Source organism: Drosophila miranda, chromosome 2 (genome assembly GCF_003369915.1).
Source record: "Drosophila miranda strain MSH22 chromosome 2, D.miranda_PacBio2.1, whole genome shotgun sequence".
Lineage (NCBI taxonomy): Eukaryota > Metazoa > Arthropoda > Insecta > Diptera > Drosophilidae > Drosophila > Drosophila miranda.
Window position 1 is genome coordinate 28,261,790 of NC_046675.1, and position 20,161 is coordinate 28,281,950.

Here is a 20,161-nt window from a genome sequence, read left to right on the forward strand (position 1 = left end):
CTGATCCTCAGATCCGTAAAAATACCGCTGAAAAACGAACTTCGCACACTCAAACCAAAAACCACTGGATTATAGAGCTGCGCGCCCAAGTTTGAATGTGAATGATTGACAAGGATATAAACGACAGGGAGCGAAAATTCAAATTACCTTTGAATGGAAGTTTCTATAGACCAAGTTTTCTTATATACTTTTTAAAATGAAATTTAATAAATTAATAAATTGATAAAGTATACCATTATATACCGATATATCATTAATATATTCTCCACTTAATTTCGACGTCAAACGGTATATTTTGACGTCAAAATTAAATAAAAGCACCTCATGGTCCTCATTTATTTACAACGAGTAGAAAATACCAACAAAAAAGAGAATATTTTCAATGTGACCGCGAACCGTGAAAATAAAAATCCCGAAGAAAATAAGTAAAAATGGCGACGTTTGTTGTTGCAACATGTTTCGCGGCAGTCGCAGCATTATAAGTTCATTGCTTGTTATCGATATTTCTATCGGATTCAAAATGAAAATCAATTTCAATGTGGATCTAAATCGTTTAAATAAAAGGCCGAAAATGGCCACCAAAAACTACAGAAAGACCACAAAAGAATGTACCCAATCCCCACTGCAAGCAAGATGACGGCAAGCACTTAGTGGACGTCTCTCGCCCATGTATGGCTCCAGTGAAGAGGCAGTACGTGATCTGAGATCCTTCAGAGGTGGTTGACGATGCAAGCGAGATTCGAAAAGAAAAGGAGATTCCGATCGATGCCTGTGGCGTAGTGTCGCTTATGAACCGAACCTCTTTGGCAGCAATCAAATGAATGGCTGCGGTATTGAGATAATTTCTTAATTGTTAATTTCGTATTTATTTAGCAAGTCTTTAGTACCCGAATTATCGGTCGAATATCCCCATTCCCGCTTTATGTAACTGCAGCTTAAACAAAGAAACCGCAGTTGGATGCTCCGCCCAAAGCGATTAAAGCTGATTTCCATTGCTAATAATACGTAAATTGTTTTCAAGTCTGGCCCTGTCCCTGGAGAGTGCTGCTGCTGCCGTCCCCTTTCTTCGAAAACAAGAAAAGAAATCCCCTGTTATTGTTTTTGTGTCGCTGATTTTCGGCTACAATGTAACCCACATAATGACAAATCGTTTATCAGTATAAAACCCCCGCCCCCGCCCCAGATTGTTCAGATAGTCATGTATTTTTGGCCACTCACTAATTTAATAATTAAATTTACAAATATATTTTACACTTTTCTTGCCGCAGAGAAGATTCCATTCCGTGCTTCAGGTGTGGATTCGCTTTGCATTGATCTAGTCAATTAGTGGCTGTTCGTTCGTAAATAACATGATATGCAAATCGCAGGCTAAATTAAAATGTATAACAGAATATTATTAAATGTCTATATCGATTCCACTCGACTTGCCGGCCTCTATCGGTTCTCTCTGTTCAGTGTGTGTGTGTGTGTGTGTGTGGGGGGGTCTTACCTAACCCTAACACCGCCCCCTCCCTTACCACAGATACACCCTTTAGATACACCTTACAGGGTGCCCCGTCTCCTATGTCGGTATGTAAATATTAGGTATTTGGTAGTCTGTATTGCATACATTGTTGCAAAAGTCATGTGAATAAGTTACGATTCACTCGGAGAACTGCATCTATAGATTGATTAAGTAGAGAGAATGTTTTCACGCCTGGTCTACTCCTGGGAATGGAATGTAATGGAATCTGTTCTAACGCATAATTGACTTCTTAATCTCCCCCCAACTATCGTACACATCTTCACGCTGAAAAGTTTCCTTTGCTAATCCCCAAGGCGGTGTCAATGAGTAGAATCAACAACTTTGTTTTGCTGCACCACCACCCAGGCTGAATTTAACTTTGAATATGAATTTTTATTGCACCGCCTGCTTTCAGAGCACACTTTAGCCGCGATTTAAACTGGTTTTATGGCTCATATTTTCACCAATTAGTGATCTTAACTAAATAAAGCGGTGGCCAGCCAGAGGCTGGGCTGTGACTGAGTCTGAGCCTGAGACTCCATTTAATTTGCCCAATCTGAATGGCACTGGCTGCCGATTTGTCGATTTGTGAGTTATAATTAAGCCGCGAGTTCACTAGAAGATGAGATTTGTTTTGTTCGCTTCAGTTTTAATTAATATGTTGGTTTTTTCACAAATCCACAAAGTGGGCAAAGACCAAAGGGGAATTACATTTTCAATTCAATTATTATTCTGGCCAGCACAGCGGGTGAGGCAGACGATGACGGTGCTCGGTTGCTGGACGATTACTTTATTGATGAACTTAAAAACTGCCAAAAAAGTGACAAACAACAGTGAGAGACGTCTCTAGAGTCTAGATATTCTCGTCGGAGTAGGACATGTACAGGAAGTAGTCCTTGTCGCGGTGCTCCTGGTACAGGGAGCCAATGGTGGCCGATGTCGGCGGAATCACGTTGTTCACAAAGAAAAAGAGAGCCGAATCGGCGCTCAGCTTGATGCGTTTGCGAATGAGAAAGTAGAACTGTCCCACGGTGAGGTCGGCGGGCAACAGGTACTTCTTCTTGTCCAGATCCGGGTGGCGCGTCTTGGGGGCCTTCTCCACGATGACGGGCACACGGTCCGGATAGCGGCGACGGATCTTGTCGCCCTCGTTGCGACGCTTCTCGAAGGAGTGATCCTTCTTGTACTGAAAGTGCATGTCCATTTTGCGACTGATTGCGTTTAGAAAGCAAGGAGAGTTTTCAATTTTAGTTTAGGATTTGGTTGGGCTATTGTTTCACGAACGACTTGAATGATTAGATTCTCCCATAGGTGGATAACTAGATATCTCAAGGCCTACTTATGTTTCTATTTCTACATTTACTTCAGCCTTGGACAGGAGGCAGTGACCGCAAGGCATCAAGTGGGAAGAGGACATAAAAGCGAAAGCTTTCACGCACAACTCAAAGCCACACAAACACACACTTGCACCCACACGCACACGCACAAGCACACGGACACGCACCCGAAGCTAAAACAGAAACACCTTTTGGTTCCGTTCCGTTACGTTACGCTACGGCTCTGCCCTGGCCTCTGCTCTCATTTCACCATTGCTGCTGAAGCAGGTCGGTTCAGTCTGTTGTGCCGTTGCTCCACTGTTCGGATCTCGCGCTCGGATCGCTCGTTCGGGTCTCTCGTTTCTGTGCTTGGCCTGTGCTAGCTTCCGGTCAAAATAGCTCCATTTGTCTGGTGTGTCGCGGAGCTTCAACAGGTGCACGCACAGCCGAGTCGCGTTCTGCCAGTGATAGCGAGACGACTGATATGTGGCGGCGGCGGTTTTTTAAATCCATGCATCTCCATGACTACCCGTTTAATTTGAAAGTAATTTAATTGCCGAGCATCCGAAGAATGCTTTGTGTCGTGAATTGTTTACACACGCGAAAATAAACGAAAACTGCGCGGAAAGTGTGTGTTAAACATTGCCAAACAATCACAGATTTACTGAAAATAAGTGCTTTCGATACCATAATTTTATATCTTTAATCGCCCATGTGATGGTGCGGGTGCGCGTCAGTTCAGTGGAATAATTTATTACAGAATCCAGAATACAGAATCCGCGCCTTTCATTCGTTCATAGAGTGTGAGGTGAGTGCAGCGCATCGTAGCAGTGCACAGAATAATCAAACAGTATTTTTTCTTTGAAAAAATCACCCTTTCTATATATATATAGTATAGTATATCGGTTGTAATCTCTCATGGGTGTGCGAAATCCAGCACTCAAAAGTGTAATCGCATCTGTCATCCAATAATGATGCTGAATGCACTCACAAATTGTTGAGCACATGACAATGGAAATTGATTTGTGTTCTTCGAAAGCAGATACATATATGTCAGAGAGAGAGAGAGAGAGGGAGAAGAAGCTATACGTACAACTTGGGTAGATACATAAGTAATGTTTTAGCAGCCATTATCTATCCATGAGACCACTTTCATGAACACTGAGAGCTGGCAATCAGCGATTCAGTCACAGGACACGCTGTCCTCCGAGTAAAAGTTTGGAGCCACTCGAATAATGGTATTTTAATTCGATTCAGAAGAATGTTCTGGTGAGAGCTCCACTCTCGCTATTGCTCAACGCTCCACAAATTGTTACTAACTTGTTTTATAATTTTATTAATGCCGCAATTAACAATAATTCGTCAAAAATGACACCAGAATGGCACTGCCATGGAAACAAAGCGACCGGTCCCGCCCGTCCAGTCTGGTCTGGAACTATGCTCATTGATGCATGAATGTTATGGGACAACAAAACATGCTGCCACCTAATTGGCTGAGCTTTTGATGTGTCGTGCCCCATTAAAGGATGCTGCTGCTGGCCATCAATTAGGGAAATTGCGTCCACCGAGCTTCAAGGGAGAAATCGTCCAAGGATTGGCCGCATTCAGACGAGATAGATTCGAACTGCTAACTATTTATTCGCGCTTTTGACTTTGAGGCAAACAATCTAGAGCAGAGCCAAGAGCTGCCAATCAAATGAAATATTGTGTAAATAATTTACTTAACTCATTTTCCATCTCTTGAACAAACTTTTGTATACTCGAGTAATTTTATTATCAATCTGTAAACTGATTGCGTCATTGGCATAAAATCTAAACTTGGAAGCGGACCAGCAGCAGCAGCAGCAGCAGCACGTGGAAGGGTTTTGGCCAGATGACATGCTCCCTGGGGGGTCTAAGAATCAGAGAATCGCACATGGTTCATGGTGCTTCCGCTGCAAGGTCGTCCCGCCCCGCCCCGCCACGCCTAAAGGTGTAAATTAATTAATTAATTATTCCCTTTATTGATTGCATGCATGGCGACTGGGACCCTATTCGGCCGCTGGCATTGTGCATTTTTTACCCACCAAATAAGACAATAAAAGCTAAAGCTGGAACTGTAGCTGCGGCTGTGTCTGTGGCTGTGGCTGTAGCTGGAGCACATGCGAGAACAAATATTTGTTAATTAAAAAGTCGAAACATGGCACAAAGCACACACACCACCTGTCGGCAGGCCTTTGAGCCGCAGATAAGAGTATAGAATTATAGAAATAGTTGGGCTGGGAATCAGTAGTCTACGAGATTGTGTTCCCGGGCCAATCTCTGTTTGCTGGCCAGTAATTGCGCCCCTCTGGAAACCGACCTAAAGCCGAATAATTAGCTGGAAATAACTAAAATAAAGCACAAACAGAGAGCCCAGAGTCGGAATGAATGCATGTAGTCTATGTAAACTCGGATAAACAGCGAAACGTGATATGGGACGCAGACCAGATTGTACATATTGTGTCTAAAAATAATACAATAGGTTAAATATGAGTTTTATTTCGATGATAACATATGTTAATTAATTAAATCCCCACGCGATCTTTCCCAGTATTTGCTTTGTGTCGCTCTCTGTCTCTCAGTGTCTCAGTGTCAGTGTCCTCTCGAGGTTTCACTGTACCTTCTCTCTCCCGATGGATTGCTTAAGAAATTTGGCAGCTCTGCCCCTGCCCCTCCCTTTGAAAATCAATCGAACACGCGTCCGAGCCGCACAACGTGACAGACCAATTCACATGTTGGCAAAAAATCTGCGGATCCGCGGATCTGCGAATCGGATCGGACTGGACTGCTATTTAACTTTATCATTCGCCTATTCTTCGCACAATTTGCTTGATGGCTTTATTATGCACTCTGTGACGCAAAACTGACTCTTTTCTTACAGGCTTCTCACCGCAAGATGAGCATTGAACAGAATCATTCCAATTAGAGAGGAGAGTACGAGAGTATCTGACAGATTGAGACAGCGACAGGAAGCCATGCAGCTCCCATCGCGCGCCTAGGATCTCTGACTACTCCACGGAGAGGCACTACGCTGCAGACATGCCCAGGACTGTGAGTCAGCACTCAGCGCCCTCAGACATGAAGTGCCCGTCAATTGCATTTCTCTTCCTGCTGCTGCTCCTGCTGCTGGCCCTGCTCTGTGGCCCGCATCACGCATACGCCCTGGAGGTGGCGGAGGGGGGGCCACTGCGGGAGAGCAACTGCCACGACAGCCACAACGGTTTCGATATCTATCCCAATCCCAATCCATCTTTGATGCCCGCGACCCTGCCACCGACACTGGCACCCACTCCTACGCCCTCCTCCTCGCCCTGGAAGTGTTGCTGCTGGAATGCATCTAATCAAGTAAGTGTTTGATCTACGCAATGTAGACTTGAGTGCGCCCCATATTTGTTTACACAATAAACGTGGACAAACAGGCTCCTGAAGGCACGACACTCCACTCCACTCCACTCCACTCCGCTCTAAGCTCTGAACAACTTTCGCCTCATCCGAGCTTGTGTTGTAGTCAAGTGCCTGCGAATATTGAATTAATCAACTAATTTTCTGCACTTAACACACACACACACTCCCACACCCACACCCACTCATACTCCCACTGCCCTTTTCCACAGAGCGAAGAGGTGGAATGCCGCTGCGAAGGAGCGGAACTCACCCGTGTGCCCCAAACGCTGAAGCTCCCCATTCAGCGGCTAACTATCGCGTCGACGGGCCTGCCACGCCTCCGCTCCACGGGACTGAAGGTTTATGCCCCCACACTACTCGATGTGTGAGTATCTCTATCTGCCCAGGAAGGGACATATACCATAAACATACATATATATTGCGTGTCCTTCAGGGCCTTCACCGACTGTCTGCAGCTGGAATTGATACAGGACGGCGCTTTCTCTAACTTGACTCTGCTGCGAACAATGTACGGCCTGATTGTAATTGTAATTGTGGCCTCAATCAACCGAGGCCCACTTATTATACAAATACTATATATTGTCCCTTCTATTTACAGCTACATTTCGAATGCACCCAAACTGACCTTCCTGTCTAGGGACGTGTTTGCTGGCATTTCGGGCACTGTTGAAATAATGTAAGCCACATCCGAAATTTATCCAAAAATCCCCCACGCCCGTGCCCGTATTTACTCGAGTATGTACTATGTAGCGATGTGTGTACCGACTATATATATAGATCTTAGTCTGGTCACTGGGGAAGGCGGTGAGCAGGGACCAGGGAGCAGGGGGCGGCATTTATGGTATGCTCTGCTGTGAAGTCAAAACAATTATTCAACTTGTTGCTCCTTCATTGATGGTGCATGCTATGGAATGTTGGGGAAATTCTCTAACAAATATCACAATCAGAGGGGGAGCAGGAGGAGGTAACAACTCCAAAGCAAAGGGGGAAATTGTTCAAGTGCATAACTTTGTTAGCTCCGTTATCTCTAACTCTGTACGCACACATACAGTTGTGTTCAATGAAATAATAGCGCTTCTAGAAAAAGAAGCATTCAATTGGCTCACAAAAGCGCGCTACGAATTGGGTTTGCATTCGAAAAACCCGACGTTTTGCCATCGACTGGAACTGTAGCCACTCCGCAAAACCTTCAAGCAGGATTTATAATGCTTGCATACCAGACTTTCCAAAGAAGTGCCACTTGGAATCCTAGAAGGAGATTTAAAAGTGCTGAGATGCGCCACTGCTAATCCATTGGACACTGCTGTATATCCCCCATCAGAATGGGGATAATGCCTGCTGCAAAGTGCTGTGGGTAATGCAGCTGCTATGCAATGTCAATAAACAAGCACTCTGAGAGGCAAGAGGCGAAAGGTGAAAGTTGCTGTGTTCAAAGGGTGGGGGCTTAAAGTTTTCCTGGAAAATGTCATAGGGTGGGCGAGTGACAGATGCTGCAAGTTAAGCATTTTTAAAACATTACCTCCATCTTCCCCTCCCCCTGCCCACAGACGCATCATTAACAGCGGACTAACCAGCGTTCCGGACTTGAGTCACCTGCCGCCGTATAACATTTTGCAAATGATGTGAGTAGCCGCAAGCCGCAGCCCAACGTTGGGTAATTAACTGCCTTTCGCTAATGCTGTTCTCTTCCTCGCAGAGATCTCGATAACAATCAAATCACTCGAATAGATACTAAATCCATAAAAGTAAAGACTGCCCAATTGTACGTATACTGCCCCCCCCCCGATAGACCGCCACGAAATATCCGCAATAATCTCTTTGGGAATCTTTATAGCATTTTGGCCAACAATGACATACGCTACGTTGATGATTCGGCTTTCTTTGGCTCAAAGATAGCCAAACTGTGAGTAGAAATACAATAGATATGCCATTTGCTTGGTTCGAGTCTTGTTTTTTGTAGCTCTCTAAAGGACAATCGAAAGCTCAGCGAAATGCATCCGAATGCATTCCACGGCATCATAGACATTACAGAACTGTACGTACAGGGTTTTTGAAGGGCTCTACCTACCTATAGATAATATAATATGATGTTTTCCCAGTGATCTCTCTAGCACTGCGCTTGTGGGCCTGCCATCAGCTGGACTGCAGACCATCGAAGCCCTGTACATCCAGAACACGCACACTCTCAAGACGATACCCTCCATATACAATTTTCGGGTAAGCAAAAGGACTCCCCTCCCTCCCCATCGATCCCCAGCATTACATGTTTGCCCATCCACAGAACCTGCAGCGGGCGTACCTCACCCACTCGTTCCACTGCTGCGCCTTCCAGTTCCCGTCGCGGCACGACCCGGAGCGACACGCGCAACGCGTTCGAGAGATCGAGAAATGGCGGGAGCTGTGCAACATCGAGCGCTTGGCCCGCAAGTCGGAGAGAACCACAAATGATTCCTCCGGGGAGGGCAGGGGATGGCAGGAGGAGATGCCGGAAGATTTTGGCACATTTGACGCCGACAGCCTATCCGGGGAGGCGGCTCCCAGCCTCTATGCCTCGTTCGACTACATGGCGGATACGACCATCAACTTGGGCCAATTTCACGAGCAGATCACCCTCAACCCGGACGATGAACAGTCTGCCGAGTACTGCGGAAATTTCACATTCAGGTGAGACATTCCCGCCTGATCTTGGGGCTGATCATTACCGTACATGGGGCATATGTTCGCAGGAAACCCAGTGTGGAGTGCTACCCCATGCCCAATGCCCTGAACCCCTGCGAAGACGTGATGGGCTATCAGTGGCTGAGAATCTCGGTTTGGATAGTGGTCGCCCTGGCGGTCGTTGGTAATGTGGCGGTGCTGACAGTAATACTATCGATTCGGTAAGAGTTACACAATTTCCAGCAGCGGCTGCAGAAGCAGCTAATCTCAAGCCCTATTGCCATTTCAGACCCGAGTCGGCATCGGTGCCGCGGTTTCTCATGTGCCATTTGGCCTTTGCCGACCTCTGCCTGGGGCTCTACCTGCTGCTGGTGGCCTGCATCGATGCCCATTCCATGGGAGAGTTCTTCAACTACGCCTACGACTGGCAATACGGTTGGTTGGTTGGGATTTGCCTTCGGCTCTGTTCTCTTATTCTGATTTTGGATTCCTCTCTCTCTCTGCTCTATGCCCAGGGGTGGGCTGCAAAGTAGCCGGATTCCTCACGGTTTTCGCCAGTCATTTGTCGGTGTTCACGCTGACTGTGATTACCATCGAGCGCTGGCTGGCGATTACACAGGCCATGCACCTGAACCATCGCATCAAATTGCGCCCGGCGGCGATAATCATGCTGGCCGGCTGGATTTACTCAGTGCTAATGTCCTCGCTGCCATTGTTTGGCATCAGCAATTATTCATCGACCAGGTAAGAGCAGGCTGGCACCCTTAGCCCTGCGTAAACTGAATCCTTTGGCGTTTTGCAGCATTTGCTTGCCGATGGAAAACCGCGACGGATACGACACTGCCTACCTTATCGCCATACTCGGGTGCAACGGTGTCGCCTTCTCCATCATAGCCGTGTGCTATGCTCAGATCTATCTATCGCTGGGCCGCGAGACGCGTCACGCCCGCCAGAAGAATCCGGGAGAGATGAGCGTGGCCAAGAAAATGGCCCTGCTGGTGAGTGAATCGCGGGATCATACCATATACCACCATAATACCACCCACTTGATCTTGTTTTAGGTCTTTACCAACTTTGCCTGCTGGTCGCCCATTGCCTTCTTTGGCCTCACCGCCCTGGGGGGCTATCCGCTGATAAATGTTACCAAATCCAAGATATTACTAGTATTCTTCTATCCATTGAACTCGTGTGCGGATCCCTATCTGTATGCCATACTAACGTCGCAGTATCGCCAGGATCTGTTCACCCTGCTGTCGAAGTGAGTAAAGGCAGCTCCCTTCTGTGTCTGTATCTCTATCATTCATCGGGAATGCCCCTTCCCATTGCAGATTAGGTTTCTGCCGTCAGAGCGCTTTAAAGTACAAGCACAGCTCCTCCATCCAGGCCACCTCGCGCTTCACCATCCACGGATCCATCCAGCGGCACGGATCACTCAACTGCAAGATGCAGCAGCCGACGCTCCTGGGCGTGGAGACACAGAGCATGCTGAAGAGCAGCGAGGACTACGTTTAAACTGAAGCTTATGTATTCTGAATACACCTGTTCTTCTACCTGTTTGTGATATATGTATACATTGTATCTGTAATCTCTTAGCTCTCTCTACACTAATTGTAGTTCTGTTACGTTACGTTACGTTAAGTTTTTTGTTAGCTGTGCCAGTATTGTTGCATCCTCCCATTACCTATTGCATATATTGTACCCTCTAAGACTAAAGGTTTCTAAGATTAAGGTTCCTTCTAAAGTTATCTGATGCCTAAAGCGGAAAGTATTTCTAAAGTTTTCAATGGATTACCATGGAATATGCTATGCTGTATACGATTGTTGTTGTGCATATTCAAATATATCGTTCAAATGTGACGTTCAATATGATGTTCTCATTAAATAGATTGGAAAACGAGCCAGCATTTCCACTGCATTGCCCCTGGCCATCGTTTGATTCTCAAGAAAAGTTTTACCGCTTGCCGTTTGAAAATGTATCGTCAGGGTTGATATCGATAGGCTGAATAAGTGCACAGCGCACTCTGGCGGTTGGTTTAAGCGCAGCGTTGCCACACCTACGCATAAATGTCTCACTTGAGACGAGGAAAATGTACCAACGGAATTTTGACATGTTGGCCCTCAGATCTTCGGATCTGGTATAGGGCGCGATTGGTCCTGGTAGCGGCAAGGGCAGCGGCTTACAACGTTCACGCTCGTTTTTGGTCCGGTTCGAGCTATGTCCGGAGCTTTTTTGACGAGATGTTGGCATCCCTGTGGTTCTGTAACGTCATCAACCAGCAAGTAACGGAAAAATGTAACGTGCTGGGATGCTCTGCGATATTTTACCTTTGAGTCCACGAGGCCATAGCTGTATTACCAGGATATCTATGCCTTCCACGAGGTGAGTGAAATCAGAGAGATCGCTTTCAGAACTCTTATTCCCATTGTTCTTTTTCTTTAGCTGGAGGAGTGTGAAATCGATGTGAGACTGAACACCTTCGGAGGGTGTAGGCCCTGCTCCTGCACCATCTATGTATATCTCAAGGATTACCTGCAGAAGACCACCGAATACTTTTGGATAGTGCCATTGCACAAGTCATTACGTTTACATAGGATATTTTATATCATCTTAGTACGATGTTCCTTAACTTCAGTTGAATGTAGATGGGATTTGATGGTATTCCCCTCCCATGCAATTACACAATTGTTGTGCGGCAATTTTCCAAGGAAAATACTGTGTTTTTGTTTACGACTCTTCTTCCCGCCTATGCAGTCGGTCCTTACCGGGGTTGGGTCTCCTCTTCCTGGCGGATCAATCAAGCGAAATCAAGCGTGTTGTATAAATATCTATACGTAGCACACACACACACACACGAACAGGGGCATACGCGTACGCATACGCATATTTGTGCTAGTGCGGCGTTTAAGTTTAGTTCGGTAATTAAAAGCCAAATGCTAATAAAACGAAAATTTATTAGCATTGTCGGCGAGTAAGTATGTCCCAGCCCAGGGGGGGGGGGGGGGGGGGGGGGGGGGGGGGGGGGGGGGGGGGGGGGGAGGAGGAGTGTTTGTTGGGCACACAAACTATGTCACTTTGGAGGCGGATAGGATGGCGGATATGCCCGATGTGTGTGTCTGTGTGTGTGCCACAATTGCATATGGAAGGAACTTTCGTGGGAGTCGGAATTGTCGTTGGTCTATACATGTGGGTGTTGAAATCCCTATGGATTTTTAATGTACTTAATGTGAGTGACAGCCGACGGAATGGGCACGATCGATTTTCGCGTCGCGGCGCGCCCCTCCCCGGCTCCTCTGCGGAGGGGTTGGACACCGACACCGACACCGACACCCTATCAAATAAATGTCAACGCAAATCCCCATGCACTCCCACGCACTCACACGTTATCAATTACAGTGTAAACCCATTTATTCCCATCTGCATATATGCAAGCCTATTTTCGGTGCTGGTCCAATCCCGTCCCCCTCTGCCCTGCCTCTTCTGGGCGGTACCCTTAACTCCATCGAGTGTCGCATCCTTTAAAACCCCCGACAAACACAAAGTAAATTCATAATTAATACATTTGCAAAGAGTGATAAAGAAAGAGAAACGAAATTAACGCGGCTTCTCCAGGCGTACAGTGATCCCTCCACTGAGTACACAGCATACCGGGAACGGAACCCGTGCTATGACCCAAAGCACGGAACGCACACGAAAGGCAGACAGCAGACGGCGAACGGAGGGGTGGAGCGGTGGCAAGCGGCTGGCAAATTAGCCAAATGCGTTATTTGGCCGACAAGCAGCTCGCTCAGTCGCTCACGGGACGTCCTGGCGTTTGGCCGCAAAAAAGAAATATAACCGGAAAAGACCCCTCTCCGCCGACTGCTGTGTGTGTGTGCGTGTGTGTGGGGGCGAGTGTTGGCTTTGAAATTGGAAATTTGAAAGGAATTTCCAAAGAAAGCAGGCCATGTGCCAGCAGAACTGATTTACTGGTTAGTTCTCGATGGAACATTGAACGATGCTCTTACAATATTGCCAGCCGAAACAACATCTGGCCATAATCAACTGATAAATTTATCAATTAACTTGTCCTGCTATCAGTCGCGGCCAACAGCTAATCAGATTGGGTGTATCTGTGTGTGTGTGTGTGTGTGTGTGATGTGTGTGTGGGTGTTTTGTGCAACAAGTCTGTGTGTGTGTTTAATCAAATAAATAAGCCAATTAATTGGGGAATGGATTGCATTTAATGAGAGTCCCCCCTCGGGACGTGCTTCAGGAACTTCTGTGTACATTTCACCTTTGCTCTTAATGGGGCAAAACCCTGCTTGATGCCGAATTTTGATGATGAATCATAGAATGAGCCCGTGTGTCTAGGAATTTCGTTTATGTTCGCACTTAATCCACGGGTCTACTGGCACTTTGATTACTCAGATTTACTCATCTCTCCCGCACCCGTACCCGCACCCGTACCCATACCGAACCGTGTGTTCTATCCAATATCTTTGCCGTGTCTTTCGCTCTCCGCCACCCACTCTCTTAATCATTTAATATCAGATTTTTCCAAATATTTTCCAAACAAAGACCTGGAAATGTACGCGCCTAAAGAAAAAAGCAGCATCACAAAAACAATAAAAAAAAAATAGAAAAAATTATCAAAAAAAGTATAACTCAGGAATTTTGTTCAATGCCGCCCTGTGTTGATGGTTTTGTTGCTATTTGTGTACTTTAATCGACAACAGTAAAAAAACTAAAAGCAATGGCAAAGCCGAAGCTGGGAATACCCTAGCGGATGCTCTATGGCAGATTGAGATACGTTTAAGCATAAGCAGGGGAGAGATAGATGGCCTATAGTCTCTCCTTCAGGGCGTTGCAAGCTTCCCTCGAACTTTGCTATGCCTTCTGCAAGGGTATAGAAATATTGCGCATACGCTACGTTGACTAGTCCGCTCAGCAGAGGGAGCAACATCTCAGGTTGGACACACCGACTGCCGGCGGCCCGACAGCCAACTGTCAGTTTGTAATCAACGCGTGCCAGCGGCAGCTGTGCGTGTGCCTAAGAGCCATTTCGGGAGCCATAACCCCAGGTCCCCCGATTCCGTTCAGATCCGTGACATATAGCCATCGATATCGATAGAGACAAAGTGCAGTTTGGATGTGTGCGTTGGCGGGTTGAACAAACCCATTGTGCCCAACCGTGGGGCCAGAGATTAATTACTTAACCATACGATACGATACGACACATGTCTGCCTGCGACTAGAGGTGAGGAGATAGTTGAGAGAATTGTATCTGAGAGACAGCTTGAGACCGGTGCAGTGCAACCAGTTTGTGTTTATCTACGGGGCGTGGAAGAACCTCGGATCCATCATACATATGTATGTGCATTGCAGCTATAGTGTCATCCGATCGAAGGTTGCTCTCGGGCTGGCAATAAAACAACCAATTCGTAGGAAATTCCTCTAGCTATGGAATATGGCTCCATGTGTTTTGATTTATTTATTGATTGCCAAACGCTCTTTGAATAAACAGAAGAATAGAAACAGAAACAGATTTTCGGCCCGCATTCATAATCCCAATCGCAATCCGAATCCGAATCCGTATCGAACTGTAATGGGAATATTAATTGGGGGATCATTTAAATATTATTTTCGGGCCGTGCATGTTCCGCTGCATAATTTATGGGACGCTAATTACTTTGTTTCGTGTGCTGTCCAAGGCCAATTACGCTTACTTATTGCAATTTATGTGGCCGTATGCAGTGCGGCCGTAATTGGAAATTGTGTAAGGCAGCCGTCGCCGGCCACACACTGAGAAACACAGCAGAAGTGTTTCAAATTGACAGAGCGAACAGAACAGACTATAAAGTGATCAGAGAGTCCTCAAGAATCCCAGAGAATCTTCAAGCAAGATGCGGGATAGTGGGTACTCTACCATCAATCATCAATCATCAGCCGATTTCCTATAGAATTCATGAACTTTTACTTGCTGTACTAGCTTTTTCCCTCAGTGTACTGTTTGAATGCAATTCTGGTGCGTTCTCTCACTCGTCTGGCATTTTTCTAACGACGCCACCGAGTCGGACCCAGCCCAGTTTGTGTTGCCAGTTGATTAAGTGAACCCTTTTCCCACGCAGAATCAATTTGTAGATGTCCAATACGTACAACTACACCTTGGAGCACACCACAAAGGAGCGATAGACTGTGTCAGCAGGGAGCACGGAGCAGGGAGCACGGAGCAGGGAGCAGGTGGAACCATGACCATGCCACTGAACAGTAGCAGTAGCGGCAGCGACTTGCCAAGTGCAACTGCCGACCCGCATCAGCCTCAGCCTCATCATCATCATCATCAGCAGACCCTGCTGCTCTATTCCGGACTGCTCTCCTCCGCCCTGTCAGCCGCCACCACGGAGGACTCCAGTGTCAGCACGAGTAATGCCTTGGTGCTCATTCAGACGACAACCAGTGCCACGACAGCAGCAGCAGGATTGGGAGAATTGGGATCAGGAGCCACATCCATATCCACGCTCAGGGCTACGGCAACGGCGGCCGGAGTGCTGGGAGTGCCTTCGGTGAACTCCTATTTGGTGAGCATGGCCTGGCCCAAGTCCCTGGCCGTCGCCCTGTTCCTGGTGCTCATCCTCGTCACGGTCGTGGGCAACACTCTGGTCATACTCGCCGTGATGACCACCCGACGGCTGCGCACCGTCACCAACTGCTTCGTGATGAACCTGGCCATAACGGACTGGCTGGTGGGCACCTGTGTGATGCCTCCATCGGTCATCCTCTACATAACAGGTGGGTGGTCAAGCAAATCCTTTGCTGGAAAAGATTCCACTTCAATAAGTGTACAATATTTACTCCGCAGGCACCTGGCGCTTCGGATGGATACTGTGCGACATATGGATCTCCCTGGACATTCTCCTCTGCACCGGCTCCATCCTTAGCCTGTGCGCAATCAGCCTGGACAGGTGAGTGGTGCTCAGGGGGCTGTTCGTAGAGCTAATTTCTTAATTTGTCGTTGATGACTCATAGTCCATATCCGCAGCCAAAGCTAAAGCCAAAGCCAAAGCCAATGCCAATGCCATGGCCCAGAGCTATCTCTGTGGGATAGGGATAGGAGACAAGGTGCAAAAACAGTGCAAAATAATTAATTTGTTGACGTTTTTATTGCCCCTTGACTGTTGCCATTGCCATTGCCATTGCCACGCCAGCGAGCAGCATACCCTTTGAATGTCCTCCGACACCACAATGGATGAGCAGCAAGGATTGGGTGGGGCTGTCCTTAGTCCACAGTCCACAGTCCACAGTTCACAGTCGACAATCCGTAGTCCATCCGTAGTCCGTTGCTTTTGTTGGAAGTTTCAATTACATTTTAATGGCATTTCCAAGTTTTGTGTGCTGCTTTCCCTCTCTGTTTTCCGCTTTCCGCTCTCCGCTCTGCTCTACTTGGATGGCGATGCCTCACGATTCCTGAGCGACCTGGTCCTGGCCTGGCCTGGCCTGGGCTGTGGCTTTATGAACAACAATATGTCTGTTTGGCTTTTGTTTTTTGTTTATTGTACTTTTTCTCAATTTCCTCCATTTGCCGTGCGTTTATTGCCTTGCCGTGCCTGGTGGGCCGGGCTGGGCTGGGCGCTCTCTTTCAGGTATCTGGCCGTCACACAACCCTTGACGTACTCGAAGAAGCGTCGCTCCAAGCGCCTGGCCCTGCTCATGATACTGGTCGTGTGGATAACGGCCCTGTCAATCACATGTCCGCCGTATTTGGGCTGGTAAGTAATGCTCCCCAATGCTACCCAATGCCCCCCAGTGCCACCCAATGCTCTTTTTACGGCCTGCCTCCTCCGCTGATCTGATGCCTCCACTGGCTAATGGTATGGATAGATAACGGCCAACAAAGGCCCCAAAATACATGCGCTTATTTATATACAGACGAATTTCCAGCTGCGCCTAAAACATTACGTAATTGCTTCATCTGTTGTTGTTTTTTCTGCTCTTCTTGCACCCATTACACATTGAAGTTTTAATGAGTTGTTAATGACTTTGTGTGTCGCGCCGCAGTTGCCTCAACTTTTACAGGCCCTGCACAGGCACTCGTATGGTGCATACTCTGAGGCGCCCCAAAATAACCAAAACACATACTTTTGTACATACCCCTGTCCTTTTGTTTCCTTTCCTTATTCCAGTGCAGTTTCACATTAAAGCCACCGGCTAAGCCACAGCTGCGGCACATTAGAAAAACTCTTCTATTTTAACTGGGCAAAAGTGCAATTATGTATAATCAGCAATCCGCACAGCTGCCACCGCAGCATCACTTCGAGAAACAGTTTTAGTCAGAATTTAATGAAACTGAAGGAGAGAGAGATCTGTTCCCGTTCCGATTGATCGTCTCTGAGCGAGTCGTCGTTGAGCGAGTCGTCTCTCTCTCTCCCTCCATACGCGCTCTCTCACGAACACCTGAACAGCAAAGAGGCAGCCAGTGGACAGGAACAATCAAGCACAGCAATGGGAGAGACAGTGGAAAGGAACAATCAAGCACCGAAATGGGACGGGCAAACGGTAGATCGTAAAGAAGGCAACGGAAGACACTGCGAACAATCTCGTAGTGAATTCTGAACAAGTAAATAGCAAAGCGAGAGAATATAGCTGCTTGTTGTATAGGATATGGGTAGTAATAGATCTGCTCATCCCACATACTGCCCTCCGCGCTGGGCTCCCTTTTGGTGGATCTAATTTAACAGGGTTTCCCTCATCAGAGCTCTGCTTTCATCCCAGCTGTTCATTTGGTTAGCTTTGCTTTCCTGGGAATTCGGAATTTAAAAGTCAGTTCAGATTTGTGTGGGCTCAATGACCAGCACGAGGAGAGACGTTCGTGCATAAATAAAAGGGGTTCCAGAAGGGAATCTGCGCCACGACTGGCTTTGGACTTAAATTCAAATTTCGCTCTGCTTAACTCACTCGGTTGTCAGGGCCCAAGTCCCCAGATCCCCAGAACGCCAGAAGCCCAGTCCCCAATCCCTATCTCCGTCTCCATCTCCATTCGCATCCACATTCACGACCGACTACAGACCACACATCCAACTCAAGCTGGAATTCAATTTTCCATTCGCAGGTACGAGGCGGGCAGGCACCAGGAGGAGTATGTGGACTGTCGCTACAACCAGAACAAGGGCTACGTGGTCTTCTCGGCCATGGGATCGTTCTTCATCCCCCTGACGGTGATGCTGTACGTCTACGTCAAGATTGGTTATGTGCTCACCTCGCGCCGACAGCGCATTGTGCGCGATGCGGTAAGCTGTCTCTCTCTTCGTCTCTCCTGCAATGTGTCATGAAATTTATCATGCCCCACCGCCATCAGACTATCTCTAACCGCCTGACACACTCTCATCACTCTCCCCTCTCTCCCGCACACTCAAACAGAACTCGGAGCGCACGGCGGACTGTGACGTGGATGGCGACAACTTCATCTCCGAGTCGGAGCACTATCACTGCACGCCCACCAAGTGGCTGCCGCACCGGAAGTCCCGCTGGAGGTTCAACTCGTTGCACGACCAGACAGGCGCAGGCACAGGCACAGGCTCCACTGCCAGCGCGGGCAAACAGTCACTCAAGTGCCCAAAGTGCCAGGAGAAGACCGGACAAGTGCCGGACAAAACGCTGACCTTCAAGCATCAGCCCACGTTCTACGAACTGGTGGAGGTCTCCCGCCTCTCCTCACTCATCCACTGCTCGGCAATTAGCTGCAAGTACGGCGGCCCCTGCATGCATTCTACGCCCTCGGTGCCCTCGGGGCTGCACTACACGGGCAGCCAGGCCTCCTTCTCGGACACCTGCCTGGGGGGCATGCAGGGATCCAATATGGCCGCCGAGTCGCCATCCGACTCCAAGCCGCAGCCGTTGGACGGAGACTCCAAGGGCGGCTCTCAGGCGGTCCTGCAGAAGAGAGTCTTCGACATGCAGCACCATTATCAGCAGGGACAGGTGCCGGTGCAGGTGCCCGTCCAGGCCCATCATCATCATCACAGCCATAATCACGGCCAGCACAACCCCCACAGGATGCCGATGCGAGTTTCGACCACGAAACGTGATAGTACAAAGACCGCCAAGACCCTGACGATTGTGATGGGCGGCCTAATTGCTTGCTGGCTGCCGTTCTTCGTCTACTACCTGCTGATACCCTTCCTTCCCCGGCCGGCGGTGCTCGAGGACCTCATGTTCGGCTTCACCTGGGTGGGCTGGGTCAATTGCGCCATAAACCCCTTCATCTACGCCTTCTACAATCCCGACTTTCGCACTGCCTTCTGGCGCCTCACCTGCCGACCCATCTGCAAGCAAAAGCGTCCTCCCAACCATCTAGCCATGTTCCGCGGCTAAGCTCCCATCCCAGTATCTTGATAGTTGTGCCATAATCTTAGACAATCCAAGCAAGGCTTCGCTGTGATGGGTTCCCATCCTCAAGCTAAACGCCAGAGTCCTAAGAGATGTATCTTGTCCATGTAGCTTTTAGTGTGCACTAGGCTTTATCCCAATGTTGCACTATGTAGATGGTTTCTCTAGTCGTCCGGAAGATACTTACTTGTTGGCTCCCCCATCATAGAATATCCAATTAAAGGCAGTATTTATAGTGTATCCGCATTCAAGGCTATCCTTTGGTCTTAGTTGAGTTATGAGTGCCATCTTCGAGCAGAGACGAATTAATCCTATTTAAGATTTTATAATATATCATAAATATATGTATGTGCAGTGTGTGGTGGAAAACAAACCAAAACCGAAACCGAAACCAAAACCGAAACCAAAACCGAAACAAAAGACAAATTATAGTATTTGCAGGGTCTTTGTTGCCTGACAGCAACTGTTGACTGTCTGGATGTCTGGCAGATGAGATGATGGTATGGGTCCGGTCCAGTAGCTGCCAACGACATATCTGGCGTATCCTTTGTGGGTCCGTCCCACGTCCCACATCCCACGGCCCTGCAGGCACTGGCAGAGTCCGGGTCCGGGTCCGGGTCTGGCCAACCCATTTAATGTTTGAGCAATTGTCCGGAGGAGCACTGAAAGTGAAACTGAAACGGGATTTCAAGCTGCAATTGTGCTGGAAAAGATTTTGAAGTGGACACACATAAAACACAAACAAAAAAACAAAAAAAAACAAAAGAATAAAAGAAGAATAAAAAGAAAAGCCTTTGTCCCCACTCTAGAATTAGGAAGCACGTTTTTTAGGCCACTGAAGTCACTAGACAGACACTTTGTATATTTGTACTATGTACTATATATGTATGCTAT

The 20,161-nt window shown here is 47.7% G+C and overlaps 3 protein-coding genes across 5 annotated transcripts; 2 read left to right on the forward strand and 1 right to left on the reverse strand.

Annotated features, from left to right (window-relative positions):
* Positions 1–2,265: 2,265 nt before the first annotated feature.
* Positions 2,266–2,822, reverse strand: LOC108157438 (gamma-aminobutyric acid receptor-associated protein). Its single transcript, XM_017289492.2, has one exon. It carries the CDS (start codon positions 2,706–2,708, stop codon positions 2,358–2,360), a length of 351 nt encoding a protein of 116 aa, XP_017144981.1. The 5' UTR covers positions 2,709–2,822; the 3' UTR covers positions 2,266–2,357.
* A 257-nt stretch (positions 2,823–3,079) lies between these two features.
* On the forward strand, positions 3,080–10,768 carry LOC108157437 (lutropin-choriogonadotropic hormone receptor). The gene is made up of 17 exons (XM_017289491.2): positions 3,080–3,628; positions 5,723–6,186; positions 6,456–6,610; positions 6,680–6,754; positions 6,845–6,922; positions 7,794–7,868; positions 7,943–8,008; positions 8,081–8,149; positions 8,207–8,281; positions 8,346–8,463; positions 8,528–8,910; positions 8,973–9,125; positions 9,194–9,339; positions 9,420–9,648; positions 9,707–9,902; positions 9,966–10,162; positions 10,233–10,768. Exons 2-17 carry the CDS (start codon positions 5,881–5,883, stop codon positions 10,414–10,416), a joined length of 2,505 nt encoding a protein of 834 aa, XP_017144980.1. The 5' UTR covers positions 3,080–3,628; positions 5,723–5,880; the 3' UTR covers positions 10,417–10,768.
* Positions 10,769–12,706: 1,938 nt separating this feature from the next.
* Positions 12,707–19,974, forward strand: LOC108157216 (5-hydroxytryptamine receptor 1A). 3 transcript variants are annotated; one of them, XM_017289170.2, is made up of 6 exons: positions 12,707–12,873; positions 15,013–15,673; positions 15,744–15,846; positions 16,525–16,650; positions 17,991–18,168; positions 18,299–19,974. In XM_017289170.2, the coding sequence occupies exons 2-6, from the start codon at positions 15,133–15,135 to the stop codon at positions 19,250–19,252; spliced, it is 1,902 nt and encodes a 633-aa protein (XP_017144659.1). In that variant the 5' UTR covers positions 12,707–12,873; positions 15,013–15,132; the 3' UTR covers positions 19,253–19,974. The 3 variants fall into 3 exon arrangements, with proteins under 3 accessions (XP_017144659.1, XP_017144660.1, XP_033245316.1); XM_017289171.2 differs by lacking the exon at positions 12,707–12,873 and adding an exon at positions 13,897–14,141; XM_033389425.1 differs by lacking the exon at positions 12,707–12,873 and having other exon boundaries at positions 14,157–15,673.
* The last annotated feature ends 187 nt before the right edge of the window (positions 19,975–20,161 follow it).